This window comes from Scyliorhinus canicula, chromosome 8 (assembly GCF_902713615.1).
Source record: "Scyliorhinus canicula chromosome 8, sScyCan1.1, whole genome shotgun sequence".
In the NCBI taxonomy this organism is placed as follows: domain Eukaryota; kingdom Metazoa; phylum Chordata; class Chondrichthyes; order Carcharhiniformes; family Scyliorhinidae; genus Scyliorhinus; species Scyliorhinus canicula.
In genome coordinates, this window is record NC_052153.1 from 105,670,143 (window position 1) to 105,689,836 (window position 19,694).

General features: G+C 46.3%; 1 protein-coding gene across 4 annotated transcripts in view; it reads right to left on the reverse strand.

Annotated features, from left to right (window-relative positions):
• Nucleotides 1–19,694, reverse strand: part of prr16 (proline rich 16) — a 339,283-nt gene that overhangs the window by 158,029 nt on the left and 161,560 nt on the right. For 3 of the 4 annotated variants that reach the window (XM_038805036.1, XM_038805038.1, XM_038805034.1), the window contains exon 2: nt 8,416–9,256. In XM_038805036.1, coding sequence (XP_038660964.1) covers nt 8,537–9,256 — 720 coding nt within the window. In that variant the 3' untranslated portion in view covers nt 8,416–8,536. Of the gene's footprint in view, nt 1–7,488; nt 7,582–8,415; nt 9,257–19,694 lie in introns of those variants that run through there. The other variant, XM_038805037.1, reaches the window with a different exon arrangement.

Sequence of the window (19,694 nt, forward strand, 5' to 3'; positions counted from 1 at the left end):
AGTGGGGGCACTCTTTCCTGTTGCACCGGCTGCTGTGGACCTCCACCATGGCCAGTACGGAGATGAACACCCCCTGCGTATGCACACGCTGGGCTCCCGCGCATGCACCAATTCGCACGGACCGGCGGAGGCCCTTCCGGTGGGTGTCCTCTCCGCGCCGGTCATGGCGGAGCCCGATAGGGGCCCCCACGGCACAGGTCCACCCGCAGATCGGTGGGCCCAATCGTGGGCCAGGCCCCCCCTGGGGTCGGTTGCCCCGGCCCTCCCGAGGACCGCACCAACCAATTTACCTGCCAGGTCCCACTGTGTGTGACCATGTCTAATCCACGCCGGTGGGACTGGCCAGAAACCGACCACCGCTCGGCCCGTCGGGGCCCAGAGAATTGCCGGGAGGGCCGCTGCTAACGGCCCCCAACTGGCGTGGCGTGATCTCCAACCCGCCCGAAAACCGGCACCGGAGAATACGGCAGTCGGCATCGGAGCGGCGGGCGGGATTCACCGACCTGGCGGGGGGTCGCAGAATCACACCCCAGATTTCTGACATCTGTCAGAAAGAAAATTGGTGGGCGTGTTTAGTAGCGTCACCCTGTTTTAGTGAGGGTGGTGCTCATAGAGCCGGCAAGCCTGACTACACAGAGGCAACACACCATCTGCGAGAACAGTGAAGAGCCCCTCCCCCTCCCCTGGCCATGGAGGACCGATTACCCCATCCCAACAAGCTTTGGGGTGGCCCCCCACCACAGAAATATTGGAGGGCACTCTCTCCCCAGCCCACCTCCGCACATGCCCTCCGGCGCGTACCCCTCTTCCCCACCACCACACATAAGGGGAAGTTCCCCCTCCCCCAATGGAGGAAAATCTCAAACTATGATCTCGCCGATGCAAATTGTTATGGCTCTCTCATGGGATTTAGTGGCCATAACAGGGTTTGCACGCAGATCGAATGGGCCCGATAAATTATGTCTAACATTTCTTGAGAGTGACACTAAATCAGCTGCACTAACACAAGGTAAATGTGATTCGAGGGAATATTTTCAAATGGCTGGTTTCACAAAATGGAAGATGGGTGTGGTTATCATATGCCAATTACCTGAACCTGATAACATCACTGCACAAGTTATCTTCAGCTGCTTCAACAATGACCTTCTCTGCAATATAAAGTGAAGCTTTGGGCTAACAATTTCATTCTGTTCGGATCTTTTCATAGTTCCTCCCACCCATGCCAGCTGGGGCAAGACCTGGATAACACCTTGAATTAGAAAAAGTGACAGGTACATCTCACCTTACAAATGCCTGGCAATAACTATCTCAAACATGATAAAGGTAAATTGTCACCCCTGATCTTCAACTGCACCTCCATTGTTAAGTTTCCTTTTGCGGTCACAACAGAGCAGAGGCTTAACCAGAACTTCCATATTAACAGTGTGACAATAAGAAAAGGGCAGAGCCTCATTATTCTGCAACAAATGGCTCATTTGCTGAGCTCTCAAATTATTTGTCCCTTCTACAAGACTCGAGTCAGGAGTGTGATGGAAAATGTACAATTCATCTGGATAGTTGCAGCTGCCACAACACTCAAGAAGTTCAACACCATGCAGCACAAAGGAGTTTTGCTTAATCTGTAATGCTGAAAATGTACTCAGTATTCATCACGAGTGCACTGTGCTTGCAGTATCTATTATCAACAGGATACACATGCTTATTAGACAGTCCCTCTTTCCCCTTTACCCTCGACTATGGAGAAAGATGAGAGCAGTCATATCAGCAATACTATTCCTTTCAAAATCTCCTCAGCCATATCCGATCCTGTGTTAGACATATATTACCATTCCTTCATCATTGCTGGCTATAAAACAGAAAAATGAGTAAACCTAGCATAGACTCAAGAATCAAACAAGAACATCACTGCTGCCTCACAGTGCGAAGGACCTGGGTTCGATCCTGGCCCCCGGTCACTGTCCATGTGGAATTTGCACATTCTCCCTGTGTATACGTGGATCTCACCCCCACAACCCAAAAAGGTGAGCAGTGTGGGTGGATTGGTCATGCTAAATTGCCCCTTAATTGAAAAAAAATAGCTACTCTAAATTTAAAAGCAAAAGAATGAACAAGAAATGTTTCTTATCTCAATAATTCAGCATGATAACATGGGTAAAATTCTTAACCTCGCGCCACCAGGAGCAGAGTTTCTGGTAAGGCGAAGAATAACCCGTTAGTGAAAAAAATTGATGCTGGGCGGTGACCCGTTTCCGATGCCCCGGCCCCCCGCTGACAGCAGGATCAAGGTTTGCGCCCGCACCAGTGAGGAGAACAAATCAGGTTCATTAGCTTTTTGATTGAGCAACTTCTAACTTTTATTTATTACCTCACGATCCTCCAACATTTATTTAATGCCTCACCACCTTCTTGTTCTGGTTGCTGGCAAATATCCAACTGCTTCCTCACAGCTTTCAAGCTAACTCTGCTGACTACTTACTGCCAAAGGCTTTGTGAGGACAACTGTAGATTTCTTCTTCTAGTTGTAAACCAGGCAAATCTTCCAGCTGCTTTTTCCTTCATGAAATCCAAACTGAGCTACTGACCCACCCACATTTTGCACAGTAAAAAATAATGTTTTGCTTTCTATGACTAAAGTCCAGGCAACTAACATTCATCTCTTCTTGGCTCTCTCAGCCCAATAAGATGCAGTCAACACCAACATAAAACTATAACTGGCTTCTGTGAGGGAAAACCCCAGATAAATTAAACAAAAACCTTCTAACCCTACAGCCCATCTCTATGATAACATATTATATTTGGGATGGTCTCAGATCGAAATTTAAGCAAATTATTTTATCTTCAACATCAACACAACACAATGGGCAGCACGGTAGCATTGTGGATAGCACAATTGCTTCACAGCTCCAGGGTCCCAGGTTCGATTCCGGCTTGGGTCACTGTCTGTGCGGAGTCTGCACATCCTCCACGTGTGTGCTTGGGTTTCCTCCGGGTGCTCCGGTTTCCTCCCACAGTCCAAAGGTGTGCAGGTTAGGTAGATTGGCCATGATAAATTTCCCTTAGTGTCCAAAATTGCCCTTAGTGCTGGGTGGGGTTACTGGGTTATGGGGATAGGGTGAAGGTGTTGACCTTGGGTAGGGTGCTCTTTCCGGGAGCCGGTGCAGACCCGATGGGCCGAATGGCCTCCTTCTGCACTGTAAATTCTATGAAACCCTTTCATCCTGTAACCCATATAATGGCACCTTACAACCCTTTCTTCAGACCTTCTGGCACCATTGCAAAGACTCACATTCCAACCATTCTTCACATTCCAATCTGTAATTGTCTTGCAATTATGTCTCCTAAATATGCTGTGAATGTGAATCTGTCTCCACTCCACCTGATGAAGGAGCAGCGCTCCGAAAGCTTGTGATTTCAAATAAACCTGTTGGACGTTAATCTGGTATTGTGAGACACCTTACTGTGCCCACCCCAGTCGAGCGCTGGCATCTCCACATCATGACTATAATCTGTGAGTGAGTTCCAGAATAATAATCATGGAAGGCACATTGGTCACAAGAAAATAGATTCACTGATGTTATTTAGGGAGTTTTCCATCTTTACCTGGTTTTTCTTACGCATGATTTTAATCCCATTTTTTGTGATCATCTGAAGTGGCCTATCACTCCCATCAGTTGTAAACAACTTCCACAAAGTTCAAAAATAAGGGGGAAGGAAGATGCAAATTTATCAGCAACAATCCCAATTTCACATCAATGTGTGCCGTGAGTGAGAAACTTGAATTTCCACTACCAACAGTGGCTAGCGAGTACATTTACTCACCAAACTGGTTATGTACTGGAAGATATAGCTGCCATATTAAGCTGTGTATATGTGTTGAAGGATTTAACATGAGGAAATAACCTAGTTAACTTCATACTCACCGACCTGTCCATCACAGTTCCAGTTATCCATGAAAGCTTTTATTGAAGTGACAATCTGTAAGATTAAAGTCTTATGCTAACAATGAGGACTTCCTCTATTGTGTAGGGTTGCACTATATCTGTGATGTTTGGGATAAGCTAAGGATAAATATATAGCACCCTAAAACAGGGTATCCATGAAGCAATCTGGGCCATGAAAAGCAGCAGAACATTGTAACATTCGGTCTGTAAGTTTGTGGCACAGCACATCTGTTCCCTGAATCTTCAGGCAAGGAGATCAAAATTAGTTACATTTCAAATACAGAAGGGTAGGCCAGGAAGAATCAGGCATAACTTAAGATATCTACCGAGAGAAGGTACAACAGAAGCCTCCATATATTCTCAGCATTAATAGTAACTTGACAAGAACTTCCATTTATATAGCATCTTTAATGTAGGAAAACTTCCCAAATTGCTTCACAGGAGTGTTCGCAAACAACTTAAGACATCAAACTATAAAAGGAGCTATTAAGAGAATTGAAATTAAAAGTAGATTTTCAGAAATATGTCAGAGGAGAAGTCTCAGATAGAGAAGCAGATGGGCTTGGGAGGAAATTTCAGAGCCTCGGGTCAAGCAGTGAAAGAAACAGCTAGCATAGATATAAGGAATACAATCAGGGTTGCACAAGCGATAGGAATTGGAGGAGAGTTATCTTTATCGGGCCACAAAGCAGTCTACACCAAGCAGTTCAAAATTATTTACAATAACCATTATATACATCACACGGTCGATCCCAAATGTGTCTGCCTTGCTGGTGCCGAACTGGCTGGCTTTCTATACAATGCAACTATAAATTGTCCCCCGCCCCCTGAACAGGAGAGTTCAAATTCTGCAAAGTTCACGGAGAAGTTAATTGTTCCCACCCATAAGGTACTTGCGAATTATAACAGTTATATGGCTGGAGGAGGTTTAAGAGATAGCGAGGGACAAGGTTGTGAAGGCATTTCAAAACAAAGATGAGAATTTTAATTTAATGCTTTACCAGACAAAGAGTCAATGTAGATCAGCAAGCAGAGGGGTGATGAGTGAACAAGACTTGGAGTGATTAGGAATCAGGCAACAGAGCTTTGGATGGGTTCACCTTTCTCGGGGGCAGAAGATTGAAGATTGCCCACAGGAGTATTGAAATACTCAAATCGAGCAATAAAAAAGGATCAGATAGGGTAACATGGTTGTGAACAATCTGATTCAGCTTCAGACAGTGACTGGAGAGAGCGATGGAATCAGTGGCCAGGGAACAGATTGTAGCAGCAACCTGTACTTTTGTAGTGGCTTTGATCTTCCCAATATTTTGTTTGAGGTCATTTCTTCCCGTCCAGGATTAGATGATGGAAAAGCAATGTGACAAATCACACAACGGGCGCAACGGAGAGGTGAAGAGAGATGATGTTACATTAGAGCTTGATGATTTCAGTGTACATGTGGAACTCAACATTGTGTATTCAGATGATGTTGCCTCAGAGCAGCATATTGATGATAAATAGAAGGAGTCTAAAGATAAAATCTTGGGGGACTTCACAGGTTATGGTGAGGGAACAGGAAGAGAAACAATTGCAGATAATCCAAAAGTTCTGACTGGATAGATAAGAGTTTAATCAGGTGAGGCAAGCTGGATGACAGTGGGGGGACAATTGGAGCAGGGTGGTGTGATCAACCGTGTCAAAGGCTGCAGACAGGTCATGAAGAATGAGGAGCAATAGATAGTTTACCATGGTCGCATTTGCAGAGAATGTGATCTGTGGCTTTGTTAAAAGCCATTTCAATACTGTGGCATTAAGTTCCAAAAGAGGACTTATGAGAAACTGGGAAATTGGGCACAATGTGGGAAACAACAACAGATTCAAGAACATTGGAGAAGAAAGGGAGATTGGACATGGGGTGCAAACTTACAAAGGCAGAGCTGCGAAACATGGGTTTGGGGGATTGGGTGACAATCATTGATTTATAGGAGAACATAGAACATAGAACATAGAACAGTACAGCACAGAACAGGCCCTTCGGCCCTCGCTGTTGTGCCGAGCCATGATCACCCTACTCAAACCCACGTATCCACCCTATACCCGTAACCCAACAACCCCCCCCCCCCCTTAACCTTACTTTTTTAGGACACTACGGGCAATTTAGCATGGCCAATCCACCTAACCCGCACATCTTTGGACTGTGGGAGGAAACCGGAGCACCCGGAGGAAACCCACGCACACACGGGGAGGACGTGCAGACTCCGCACAGACAGTGACCCAGCCAGGAATCGAACCTGGGACCCTGGAGCTGTGAAGCATTTATGCTAACCACCATGCTACCATGCTGTAGGAGACAGTACCTGAGAGCAAACCATTAACAATATCCATGGGGACCGGAATGAGAGGTTGGGTGGTCAGTAATTTGGCATGGATAGTTTCAAGGCAGCAGGAGATGGGTCTTGTCAACAATGTGAGCTTGCAGTGAGCATGAGGGAAGATAAAGGGAAACTAGAGAAAGCTGCAAGTTTAGGTCTAGAGCAAGAGAGAAAACTCAGAGATTAGTTTGGTGGGTTAGAGGAGGAAAGGAAGTTGATTAAATGGGTTCAAGATCAATGAGCTTATTGCGCTTATTGTTGGAGTAAGGTTGCAAGAGACAGGCAAGAAGAACCTCACAAGATGGTTTGCAGTGGAGAAGAGAAGCCAGTAGATTATCTTTGCATTCCTGGAACAGAGAACAATTTTGGCAGAGTAGAGCAGGACCTAATAATACATTCTTGTGGTTCAGCAATATCCAACAACAAATGGCTCAACCATAACTGTGTTATAAGTGCACATTTGTGAAATTAAAACCAGCAACAAAAATAAAATACCAGCAATGTAAACAGAAATGAATGTTTGTGCTATTTTCAGAACAACGCGTTCAATAGTTCAGGGGGCATTTTTGGCCCCCGATATTTGTGGGTGAGAATGGCAATGGAGGCGGAGAATCGAGGGGAGTCCTAAAATAGCTGTCACACTAGCAGGGTTGCCCTGTTCAATTGGCTCTACACCTCACCAATGCTATAATGGGATCTCTTCATGAATGGTCAGGAACCTCATCACCTTTTATTTACCTCCCTGTTGTATCGTCCCCCGATGTAGGGGCACTGCTCCATGGCACAGTCCACACACTGCCCCTGAGCACTCCGATTTCTTGAAGTCTGATATCACGGAACCCGTATCTAACACTTTTTTCGTTCAGTGCCACAAAATATGGTGGGAGATGCCGACAGTGGAGCCACCTGGCAGCACGTTGTTTTTCCCACCTGAGTTGACACTTAGTTAAATAAATGGAAAATTCCCTTCACAGTGGAATTTATGGCCTATCCCACTGATGGGATTTTCTAGCCCTGCAAAAGTAAATGGGACTTTGAACAGCTCACTGCATTTTACAGCCCAGGCCCCACCGCGACGAGGCCGTAAAATTCCACCCTTAATCTAGCCTTGTACTTGTTAAAGGGTTACACAGATTCCATATGTTTGACATAATGATGTATACAAATATTCAACTTACTGAATGAGGTTTTGTGTGGACTGTTTCATCATAACGCCATTATAGTAAACTGTGCCCTAAAGTGCATGGGATGGGTTGATCACAATTTTCAGGGCATTTACTTCAAAACTTGTATAAATTTATATGTACCAAATATAAAAGAATCAGAAAGAACAGTTAGATAAATTATTAGCCAACAGACAACAATACGTTTCCAGTGAAAAGAACAACTGAAAAAGTATAATTGGTAAAAGATGGAACACTTTTGGGCTTAAAGCAAACATTTAATCAGGGCAGTCATTAACTTTGTTGAATGGAAAATTGTTTCAAAAGAGTGTTTACATCCACCTTCCGCTATTAGCACAGTGCAAGTTATCTACAGTGGCAAACAAAAAATTCTGTTCCATTTGGAAGCATTACACCAAGAATTCAATACACGTCCTTCAATTTAGGTTCAATATATCGCTTGGCCTCCATCATTTCAATATTGCAGTATTGTATTTTTAGTAATTGTATTTTATTCTGTCAGAGCATGGTGTTATATAAGTATGTTTTCATATCTTTGAATGATATGGGTGCAACTTACAAAAGAAAAACGTAGCTTTGGATTTTTAACAGCCATAGAAATAGGGAAAGACTTACAGACCAAAGTGAAGTCTTTTATTATTTTTTGTAGCACCTTGGTGATTACAATATTATTATAGAAATATGAGTAAACTAGTCCAAAGTAAGCTTGACTAAATGTTAACTCAATTGTGCAATGGGAATAAATATAGCTATCACAAAGGAGATGATTACGTTTAGGATGAATATTGTCTCATGATTTGTTAACAATCTGTAAGGGCCAATGTAAGGTATGTTGTGTTTGAGCATGTTGATGTTTATAGTTCTCAACCAGCCAAGTACACAAAGATACTGGCACAAACAATGGAAACATTTTGAAAAAGAAATGGATACACTTACCATGATTTCTTCTGTGTCACTTCACTGGAGAACACTGGGTATAATGTGGTTTGGCTCTTTATTGCTCGAGTAGAAAGTGCTCATTTCGTCAGGATACAAAATAGTTCACAAGATCCTTGCATCAAACTGTTGTGGTTGTTGTCTTCCTTAGAATCGTTTTTTGAGGTTTTGGAGCAGTCTGTGGAGGTGGGATTTTAGCTTTTATGGTTGGGAAATTGTTATCAAAGTTAATGCCTGATCCTCCATTTTCAAGGGGAGGACACTGGTGAGGTGGCTTTCCTTTCGCATTGCTCAGTTCACCATGCAAATGCACATCCCTGTTTCTCATGTCATATTGGACATCACAATCCGGACAGTAGCCGTGGTATTGAACTTCCTCATTAAATCGTACTCTTTCCCGTGTAACCTGTGGACATTTATCTTTATCAACTGTGGGCACCAGTGGCTGTTTGCGCAATTTTTCTGGATTGCTACCAGGGAGACAACACACATCTCCATTTGGCATTTTATCTGTCTTACACAAGAATGCACAATTGCGAAGCAAGGCCCCATTGGTTGTCAAAGGGTTAACACAATAAGATAGTCTGCGGGGCTCCTCACATCGGATGGGGGTTAGTCGTGGAGGTGGAGGTGGGGGATTGGCTTTCTTTAGCACTGTTAGGATAGCTGATGAAGTCACTGTTGTCTTGCAAATTGATCTAACTGAGTGCACTTTGATCTTATCCAGGCTTGAGGCAGTTGTACTACTTGAGGTGCTATTTATAGTGTCAGTCTTGGAGCTGTCAGTCATTTCCTCCTCCAGCTGTAGGTCACAGGTAAGATGGTCTATTTGGTCAACTACCTGCACAGGACAGGAAAAAACAATGAGGATCTAATAATCATGATAGCTTGTCAATCCATGGTGTGAAGTTACTGTACCATCATTCAAGTTGTATAAATACATGCACACAATCTTGCATATGTTTCCTCAAATAACTGTGCAAACAATTTTAACCGTTAAAAAATTAAATAAACGCCATCAAATGGTTGTGTTTAAAATAATCTTCCTCATGACTTTGCAATCCTATATCCGTGCTCTGTCTTCATGTGAAATACAGTTATTTCTTGGAGTCAATATTAGCCTGTTGAATGACTAGTTCAGCAATACTCAAGCTGAAAGTAAGACACATTGGTTCAGATTTTGTGGTAGTAATGACAGTGAAACTGTAAGCGTTTGCCATCATTATTCCTCTAAAACTGACAGTAAGTTCTCGATTCTGCATCTGCTGCATAGTCTGCAGAACCTGCTGCCAGTGATTCTGTTTACATTGCTGGTATTTTATTTTTGTTGCTGGTTTTAATTTCACCATCGGAGGCACTAGCGGAAATCCCTCAAGACTCGAAACAAGTAGAAATCACTGAGTCTGATGAAAACTTGTCCTTTTAGACCATCAGTCTCCCTATAAAAACCCTTGACCACGTTAAACTTTGTAATGAGTCACAACTAGGGTGGAATTTAATGCTCATTACAGTGGGCCCATCCAGCAGCTTGTGAGCCACTGGAAACCCCGTTGTGGCCATTCCAAGCCCCCTCAACTCCAGTTAACACTAATCAGGTATGGGTATTGCTGAAAAAAGGTGACATGCTATTAAAGATTTTCACCTTGCACTCATCATCATCTGTCACATGCTGCATTCCCCATGGCAACAACTCCACTAATCACAGCTCACTTGCCAGCAAATCAGTGCTCACTTCTCAGGAAGCATACATTGCAGTTCTCCTGTTACCATTGGTAATTTTTGTGAGCTATCCTGATTAGTGCAAGCAAGATGGAAAGATTTGATAGTGTGTCTCATTTCAGCAATACTCAAGTTTTAAACTGCAAAACAACAAATCCTTAAATTACCTTGTTGACACCAAGGCCCTCATCATGGTCAAAGGAGTTTTTCACCTATGAAGGCTACAGGCCAGTCAGAGGCTGGTGGCTCTCCAGCAATGGCAGCACATCTAGGAGTGATGGTCACTGTAGGATTGTTACTGCAATGAAGGCAAGTGACAGGGCTTTTCCCAGGACAGATGGTGAAGCCCCTGTGAGGGGGAAGAGGGTGTTCAGTTTTAAGGGTAGGCAGGGGTATTCATGAGCAGGCAGCCCATGCCAACAATGGGTATTCTGTATGGGGCATGGGCTGCCCAACATCAACAGGCCACAGTTGAATACCAACGGCAGCAGGATGAGACCTGTCAGTGGCCATTAAAGTTTCCATTTATAGCCCTTGAAGAATATAAAGAAAGTAGGAAGGAACTTAAGCAAAGAGTTAGGAGGTCTAAAAGGGGACTTGAAATGTCCTTAGCAAACAGGATGGAGGACAATCCCCAGGTATTTTATATGTATAAAAAGAGCAAGAGGGTAGCCAGGGAAAGGATTGACCCACTCAAGGACAGAGGTGGGATCTATGCATGGAGCCAGAGGAAATGAGTGAGGTACTAAATGAGTACTTTGCATCAGTATTCACCAAAGAGAAGGACTTGGTGGATGATGAGTCTCAGGAAGGGTGTGTCGATATTTTGGGTCATGTAGCTATCAAAAAGGAGGTGTTGGGCATCTTAAAAAGCATTAAGGTAGATAAGTCCCCAGGACCTGATGGGATCCGCCCCAGCCTACTGAGAGAGGCAAGGGAGAAAATTGCTGGTGCCTTGATAGAAATCTTTGTATCCTCATTGGCTGCAGGTTAGGTTCCAGAGAACTGGAGAATGGTCAATGTTGTTCCTTTGTTTAAGAAGGGTGGCAGAGATAATCCAGGAGATTATAGGCCAGTTGGCTTTACATCAGTGGTAGGGAAATTATTGGAAAAGGTTTTTAGGGTCGGGATTTACTCACATTTGGAAACAAATGGACTTATTAGTGACAGGCAGCATGGTTTTGTGAAAGGAGGTCGTGTTTCATTAACTTGATCGAGTTTTTTGAGGAAGTGACAAAAATGATTGAAGCAGGAAGGGCAGTGGATGTTGTCTAAAAGTAGGCGGCTCACCACCACTCAAGGGAATTTTGAAATGGGCAATGAATGGTCTAACAAGTAATGCCCACATCCCATAAATGAGCTAAAAAAAATAATCATGTGCTCTCAATAAGAAAAATTGCCAGCATGGAGTATAAGATCAGAAGATAACCTCTCATGTGGAAGCACCATTTGAACTCCGAGCATTCATAAACACTGAAAAATATTTTGACCATGTGTGTGTGGTTAGCTGAGATGCAAAAAATGGAGCATGGAGCTAGATAGATTAAAACAACAGAGAATTTTTGAAACTGAGGCAAAGTTTATAAAACATTTCGACAAAGCAAAGTGTTTGAAGTACCCTTCCATTTCACATTTAACCTTTGAACTCAATGTTGACAAGCACTGGCAATCAAGATTCCTTGAGTTGAAATGCAAAGGTTTTTAACGGAGTAAACTACGTCACATATGACCCTCAATGGGAGACAACCTTCAGACTAGAATCATATTACCTGGGAAGAACAAAGTATCTCAAACATTTGAACAAATTAAGCAAGCTTTTTCATGCTGCACCTATGCAGGGGCCACTGAAGTGGCATTTTCCACAGACAGGATGCTGTTTTCAGTCCAAAACGATATTCTACCTACCAGAAACTTGAGCAATGTAGTGTATGAATTTCAGTGCTGGTGTGATGCCAGATACAAAGGCCATATAACGATTGGTGAATTGAATCAAACAGCATGTTCCTTCAGTTGTTCATAACAGGCAGAGTACAGACTGTATTCAAACAAACTGCACTTACAAAATCCAAAACAAAATGTATACTGTTAGATGTGATTCCATTACAGTTTTTGCTAACTAATCCTGAGGCAATTAATAGGTACACTAACAACCAATTTAAGATCATGGGGCTGTTTAGCACAGGCTAAATCGCTGGCTTTGAAAGCAGACCAAGGCAGGCCAGCAGCACGGTTCGATTCCTGCAACAGCCTCCCCAAACAGGTGCCAAAATGTGGCGACTAGGGGCTTTTCACAGTAACTTCATTTGAAGCCTACTTGTGACAATAAGTGATTTTCATTTTCATTTCATCAGTTGAGCTTATTCTGTTGCTCATTTAGGTTGCGAGAAGCAACTTATGTTGATAATTTGTTATCTGTAAGCAAAAGGAATATGTTCAAACCTTACACCTTGGGCGAGATTCTCCGGTCTGTGAAGCCGAAATCGTGTTCGGTGATCGGCCGGAGAATCCCCGTTGGCACCGAAATCCAGGGGCGGCACTGCTTTTGTGATGTTCTGCCCCCTCCAAAACGCCGTGCTGATGCTCCGCCCCTGATGGGCCGAGTTCCCAATGGCGTGGTGCGTGTATGCTATTTATTTTCGGTAACCCGGCATTACGGCTGCGGACTAAGTACAGCGCCATCACAGTCAGGGGGGAGTCGATCCGCAGGCAGCCGGGGGGGGGGTGGTTCACGGGGGCTGGGGGCATTGGTGGGAGGTGGTCCAGGGGTGACGAGTCTGGTCAACGGGGGGCACTATGTGATAGGTTGGGTCTGCGCACATCCAGTGCCATGTTGCGCAGCACGGCTGCTGCAGGTCGCTGCCATGCGCATGCGCGGCCATGGAGCCGGCAATTCTCTGGACGTATCTGCAGCTAATACCAGGGGCTCTATGCTGCTTGGCTGCTAGCCCCCCACCAGACGGAGGATCGATGCAGCTTGTGCACCATTTTTTCGGTCGTAAAACACTACCGTTCCCATGTCGGCGTCAGCACTTAGTCTCAAAGTTGGAGAATCCAGCCCCACTTCTGAATTACCCGGGAGCTTGGGGAACCTTCAATTTCCCATTACTTTCTCCATAGCAACGCCTTAGCCAATCAACACCTTTTTCTTCTGTAAAACCATTGTGCTCGTTTCAAATTTGACATTTTAATGTTTGCCCTGATGAGTGCAGGACAAAACAATTTGGCAACATGTCTCTCTCTTCAGCAATATTCAAGTTCTCTTCTACCAAACGATAGACTTTGCATGTTAGTTTACAGCTTTGGGTTTGCCAGGCGCATCAAGTAATTTTCTCTGCAGTTGTTTGAGGTCAAATTTGAAGTGCCAATAACTGCTGGGCTGAGCAATGCACAGAACCTTGTTTGTGGCCACTTCCAACCTTCTAGTCTTCTTAAGGAGTTACCTGCACGAATTGACAAGTCAAGGGGAGGCTGTGGCGTAGTGGTATTGTCACTGGACTTGTAAACCAGAGACCCAGAATAATGCTCGAGAGACCCAGAATAATATCCAGGTTCCCACCACTGCAAATGGTGAAATTTGAGTTCCATAAAAACCTGGAATGACGACCATGAAACCATTGCCGATTGTTGTAACAACCTATCTGGTTCACTGATGTCCTTTAGGGAAAGAAATCTGCCGTCCTTACCTGGTCTGGCCTACACATGTCTCCAGACCCACAGCAATGTGATTGACTCTTAACTGTCCCCTCAAGGGCAATTAGGGATAGATAATAAATAGAACATAGAACAGTACAGCACAGAACAGGCCCTTCGGCCCTCAATGTTGTGCCGAGCCATGATCGCCCTACTCAAACCCACGTATCCACCCTATACCCATAACCCAACAACCCCCCCCCCTTAACCTTACTTTTATTAGGACACTACGGGCAATTTAGCATGACCAATCCACCTAACCCGCACATCTTTGGACTGTGGGAGGAAACCGGAGCACCCGGAGGAAACCCACGCACACAGGGGGAGGACGTGCAGACTCCACACAGACAGTGACCCAGCCGGGAATCGAACCTGGGACCCTGGAGCTGTGAAGCATTTATGCTAACCACCATGCTACCCTGCTGCCCCCAAATGCTGACACAGCCTCGGACACCCACGTCCCATGTATGAATAATTTAAAAAGGCAGCCCCCAACATGGCGACAATCTGCATTTGCTACTCACATCAGGCCGGCAACTCCCACCTCCTGCTCTTGTGACAAATTTGGCCCCAAAATCATCTTCTGGCCAATTCCACCACTTCAACCTAAAAATAGCATTGCAACAGTGATATAGTTTTGGAACAGGTCAATATCTGTGGTGTATATCTTTGTTTCCACAAAGAGAAAGGAATGGAAGTACCTGCACTCCGGATTCTTGTAAACACGATGAGAGGTTTATTAGGGGTGTTGCTCATCCAATCAACATGGTGATCCACTCAAAGCCCACACAAACCTTCTGCTGACGTTACGGCACATCTTGTGATGCAGAAGGTACATTACACCCCTCCCTCTTTATTTCTTTAGTGCAACGACAACAATTAACACTTAAACAACAGATATAGGGCGGAATTCTCCTGTCTCCGATGGCGAAATCATGTTCATCAATCGGCCGCAGAATCCCCGTTGCCGCCGAAATCGGGAACACCACCGCTTTTGCAATGTTCTGCCCCCTCCAAAATGGCATATTCGTAAGAGTGTGCATAACGCCCTCGGGACGGCCTCAGGACGCCACCTGAGGCCCTCCCCCGATGTTCCACCCCTGATGGCAAATCTGCATATTAACGCGAGACAGCTAGTCTAACTTTAATGTGCAGATTCCCGAGGTTCCCTAGGCATGGGATTTATCTCCTCCACCTCGGAGACCTTGGGCGAGCACCGTTCAGCACTGATCTCCAAAAACTGGGATCAGAATGAACTCGTGGGGGTCTCTCAGGGGATCCGAGAAGGGTGCCAAGTTGGAACTGCCAATGTGCGAAGCTGCCATTTGTGTACACTGGTAATTGGTCCGGAGGTGCCCTGTTTGGGTGTTGGGGGGTGCAGGGTGGGCTGGGGACCCTCCCATAGTGCGCTGGGACTTGGATGGGGGGGGGGGGGGGGCAGGGCCGTGTCGGGGATGTCGGAGATCGGGACATAATTTAAAAATAGCATCCCAATCTATCACTATACTAAGCGGTTACAGCAAGCGAAGGTCCGCAGTGTGGAAAACGGGGCTATGTGAGGCCACTGACACCCCTTATTTAATGCGAGTCTCGTTTTATAGCCATGTGTTTCTCAGCACTGCAAGCGCTTTGTTCCCATTTAGTTGAATCACATCCAAAATCTCTGTTTAGGAGACTATGTTCTACCACTAGAGCTGAATCATAGCCAGAAATGATCCACAATACTTTGCAAATTTATGCATGACAGGGATTTCAAGGGATTTCCTGGTGGAACCTGCTATTGGGCTGCTATTTTAAGCGGCCAGCCCGATAGTGAGATCCTGCAGCTGCCCCCCCCCCCCCCCCCCCGGTGCAATTCAGCCCTCACCGGTTTTTCTAGGCCCCTTCCCAATAGCATGAGGGTGACCCACCACCCACCCCTCCCCCCCCATGACTCACCCCAGCAGAGGACTACCTGGAAGCCCCACACAGCAGAGACCCTTGCCTGGGAACGCCCCTGAGAGATACCCCTACCTGGAAGCTAGAGAGTGGCCCAGACAGATGGCAGTGAAAAAAAAAATCACTGCTTTAAAATTCACCTGTGCAATACACCTGTTAGCTCAGGCAGAGGAAGCAGCATCTGTAAATTCCTGGAAAGAGAAAGCCAGTCAACTGGGTTTAAACCCCTGCAGATATTTGAATTGCAAGCCTTTCATTGATATCTCTGTGAAATTTCTTTACCTAAACTGTGATTGACAGCTTCCACACATACCCAGCAGTCTGTATTGTTTAATTCATCTCCCTTCACACTTGAGTGGCTTTCAAGTACCCTGCTGTGAAACTAACGTAATGTTCATGAATATCTAGGTATGATTGACAGCCACTAGACCACGTCAAAGACAGTTAAGTACTTTCTACAGAGGAAGTGAGAGCACTTAAAATCACTAACTGTAACATTAGGCAATATTCCTTGGTGCTTTGATGCTTTGATACGATGCTTTGATGATTACCAATCACTGCTGGATGATATGGAGTTGACTTGATATGGAGCTGGATGTACTGTTTTTGAGATTGAGTGCAGAAGATCTGTGGCATTTTACACCAAAAAGATGTGCGCTAATCCCTCACTGATCCTGTGACTGGTGAGGGTCCAGCAGCCACATCAAGTAAAACTCCCAGCTCCCACGATATAAACGGCCAGAGAATGGGCGTGCACAGTGATGGTCTGCAGCGGTTGTGCCGTAAAACATGGTGCCGACCGTGCATGGATCCGACCTGCCAGATAGTGCCCCCCTGACCACTCCCTGGACACCCCCCACCAGTCTCTCCAGCCCTTGCGGAAGCCCCCCCCCCCCCCCGTAGCAGCACAGCACCCGCCTGGCTGTGGCGGCGCTGGACACAGTCCACAGCCGCCACGCATGATTCCCGACTGCTGAGACCACAAATTAACCACACAGTTGGGAACTCAGCCAATCCGGAGCGGAGCATCGGGGGAGGGCCTTCAGGTGACGCACGAACACCGTTCCAACGGCATGCGGCGCGCAACGCGATAACGCCATTTCAGAGGGGTTGACCCCTCTACCCTCGGAAAAAGCCTCCAACTATCCACCCTGTCTATGCCCCTCATAATTGTAAGACGTCTTACAACACCAGGTTAAAGTCCAACAGGTTTGTTACAGACACGAGCTTTCGGAGCGCAGCTCCTTCCTCAGGTGAAGGAAGGAGGAAGGAGCTGCGCTCCGAAAGCTAGTGTTTGAAACAAACCTGTTGGACTTTAACCTGGTGTTGTAAGACTACTTACTGTGCTCACCCCAGTCCAACGCCGGCATCTCCACATCATGGCCCTCATAATTTTGTAGACCTCTATCAGGTCGAGCCTCAACCTCCGTCATTCCAGTGAGAACAAACCAAGTTTATTCAACCTCACCTCACAGCTAATGCCCTCCATACCAGGAAACATCCCTCTCCAAAGCCTCCACATCCTTCTGGTAATGTAGTGACCAGAATTGAACACTATAGTAAGTAAGGGGCGGAATTCTCCAACGCTCCGGGGGGTCGGAGAATCGGCCAGGGCCGGCGTCAATCCCGCCCCCGTCGTGAGCCGAATTCTCCGCCACCCGGGAATCGGTGGGGGCGGGAATCGCGCCGCGCCGGTTGGCGGGCCCCCCGCGGCGATTCTCCGGCCCGCGATGGGCCGAAGTTCCACCGCTGACAGGCCTCTCCCGCCAGCGTGGTTGAAACCTCCTCTGGTACCGGCGGGATTGGCGGCGCGAGCGGGCTCCTGGGTCCTGGGGGGGGGGGCGCTGGGCGATCTGACCCCGGGGGGTGCCCTGGCCCACGATCGGGGCCGATCGATCGGCAGGCGGGCCTGCGCCGTGGGGGCACTCTTTTTCTTCCGCCTCTGCCATGGTCTTCACCATGGCGAGGGCGGAAGAGACCCCCTCCCCTTCGCATGTGCCGGTATGACATCAGCAGTCGCTGACGCTCCGGCGCATGCGCGGACTTCCGGCTGGCAGGGCGGCAAAGGCTGTTTGCGCCGGCCGGCGGAACGGCAACCACTCCGGCGTGGACCTAGCCCCAAAAGGTGCGGAGAATTCCGCACCTTTGGTGAGGCCCAACGCCGGAGTGATTCACGCCACTCCGTCCCGCCGGGACCCCCCACCCCGCCGGGTAGGGGAGAATCCCGGCCAAGGTTCTATAGTGCTGCAACATGACTTGCCAATTTTTATACTCAATGCCCCGGCCAATGACGGCAATCATGCCGTATGCTTTCTTGACTACCATCTCCACCTGTGTTGCCCCTTTCAGGGACCTGTGGACCTGTGCACCTAGATCTCTCTGACTGTCAATACTCTTGAGGGTTCTACCATTCACTGTATATTCCCTACCTGCATTAGACCTTCCAAAACACATTTCCTCATATTTGTCCAGATTAAACTCCATCTGTCATCTCTCCGCCCAAGTCTCCAGACGATCTAAATCCTGCTGTATCCTCTGACAGTCCTCATCACTATCCGCAATTCAACCAACCTATTCTACTAATCAGACCAGTTACATTTTCCTCCAAATCATTTATATATACCACGAACAGCAAAGGTCCCAGCACTGATCCCTGCGGAACATCACTAGTCATATCCCTCCAATCAGAAAAGCACCCTTCCATTGCTACTCTCTGCCTTCTATGACCTAGCCAGTTCTGAATCCATCTTGCCAGCTCACCTATAATCCTGTGTGACTTTACCTTTTGTACCAGTCTGCCATGAGGGATTTTATCAAAGACCTTACTTAAGTCCATGTAGACAACATCCACTGCCCTACCTGCATCCATCATTTTTGTGACCTCCTCGAAAAACTCTATCAAGTTAGTGAGACACGACCTCCCCTTCACAAAAGCATGCTGCCTCTCGCTAATACATCCACTTGCTTCCAAATGGGAGTAGATCTTGTCTCGTAGAATTCTCTCCAGTAATTTCCCTAGCACTGACGTAAGGCTCACCAGCCTGTAGTTCCCTAGATTATCCTTGCTACCCTTCTTAAACAAAGGAACTCATTGGCTATTCTCCAGCCCTCCGGGTCATCACCTGAAAACAATGAGGATCCAAAGATTTCTGGCAAGGCCTCAGCAACTTCCTCAGGGATTACAAAATCGCCGTCGGTAAATGGTGAATCTCACCTATGGTGTATACTATTCCCTTTCAAGTAGTCCTCAAACTCCTTCAAAGTAATTTGCTTCCAATTATAATTAATAATCGGCTCTGGTGCACTAAACCTTGCGAATATTTTGTCTAGTTTTTCAATGGTGTACTCAGTCATTGTTGACTTCATTATCGTGACTTCTGGCCATTGAGTGTGCATCCACAATCACTAAGAACATTTGACCCTTCAGTGGACCTCCATGAGTGATAGGTATTCTCTGGCATGTCTGTGTTCACTATTCACATGGATATAATGGTGTTCCTTAGTTTTGCATAAGATTGGCTATGTCCAACTTTCTCTTCAATTTGAGCAGCTAATCCTGGCCACCTAAAATAACTACATACAAATTCCTTCATCCTCATCACACCAAGATGTCCCTCATGCTTGGCAGGGCAGCACGGTAGCACAGGCGGCTAGCACTGTGGCCTCACAGCGCCAGGGTCCCAGGTTCGATTCCCTCTGGGTCACTGTCTGTGCTGAGTCTGCACGTTCTCTCTGTGTCTGCGTGGGTTTGCTCCAGGTGCTCTGGTTTCCTCCCACAGTCCCAAGACATGCAGGCTGGGTGAATTTGCAATGCTAAATTGCCCTTCGTGTCCAAAAGGTTAGGAGGGGTCATTGGGTTATGGGGATGGGATGGAAGTGAGGGCTTAAGTGGGTCGGTGCAGACTTGATGAGCCGAATGGCCTCCTTCTACA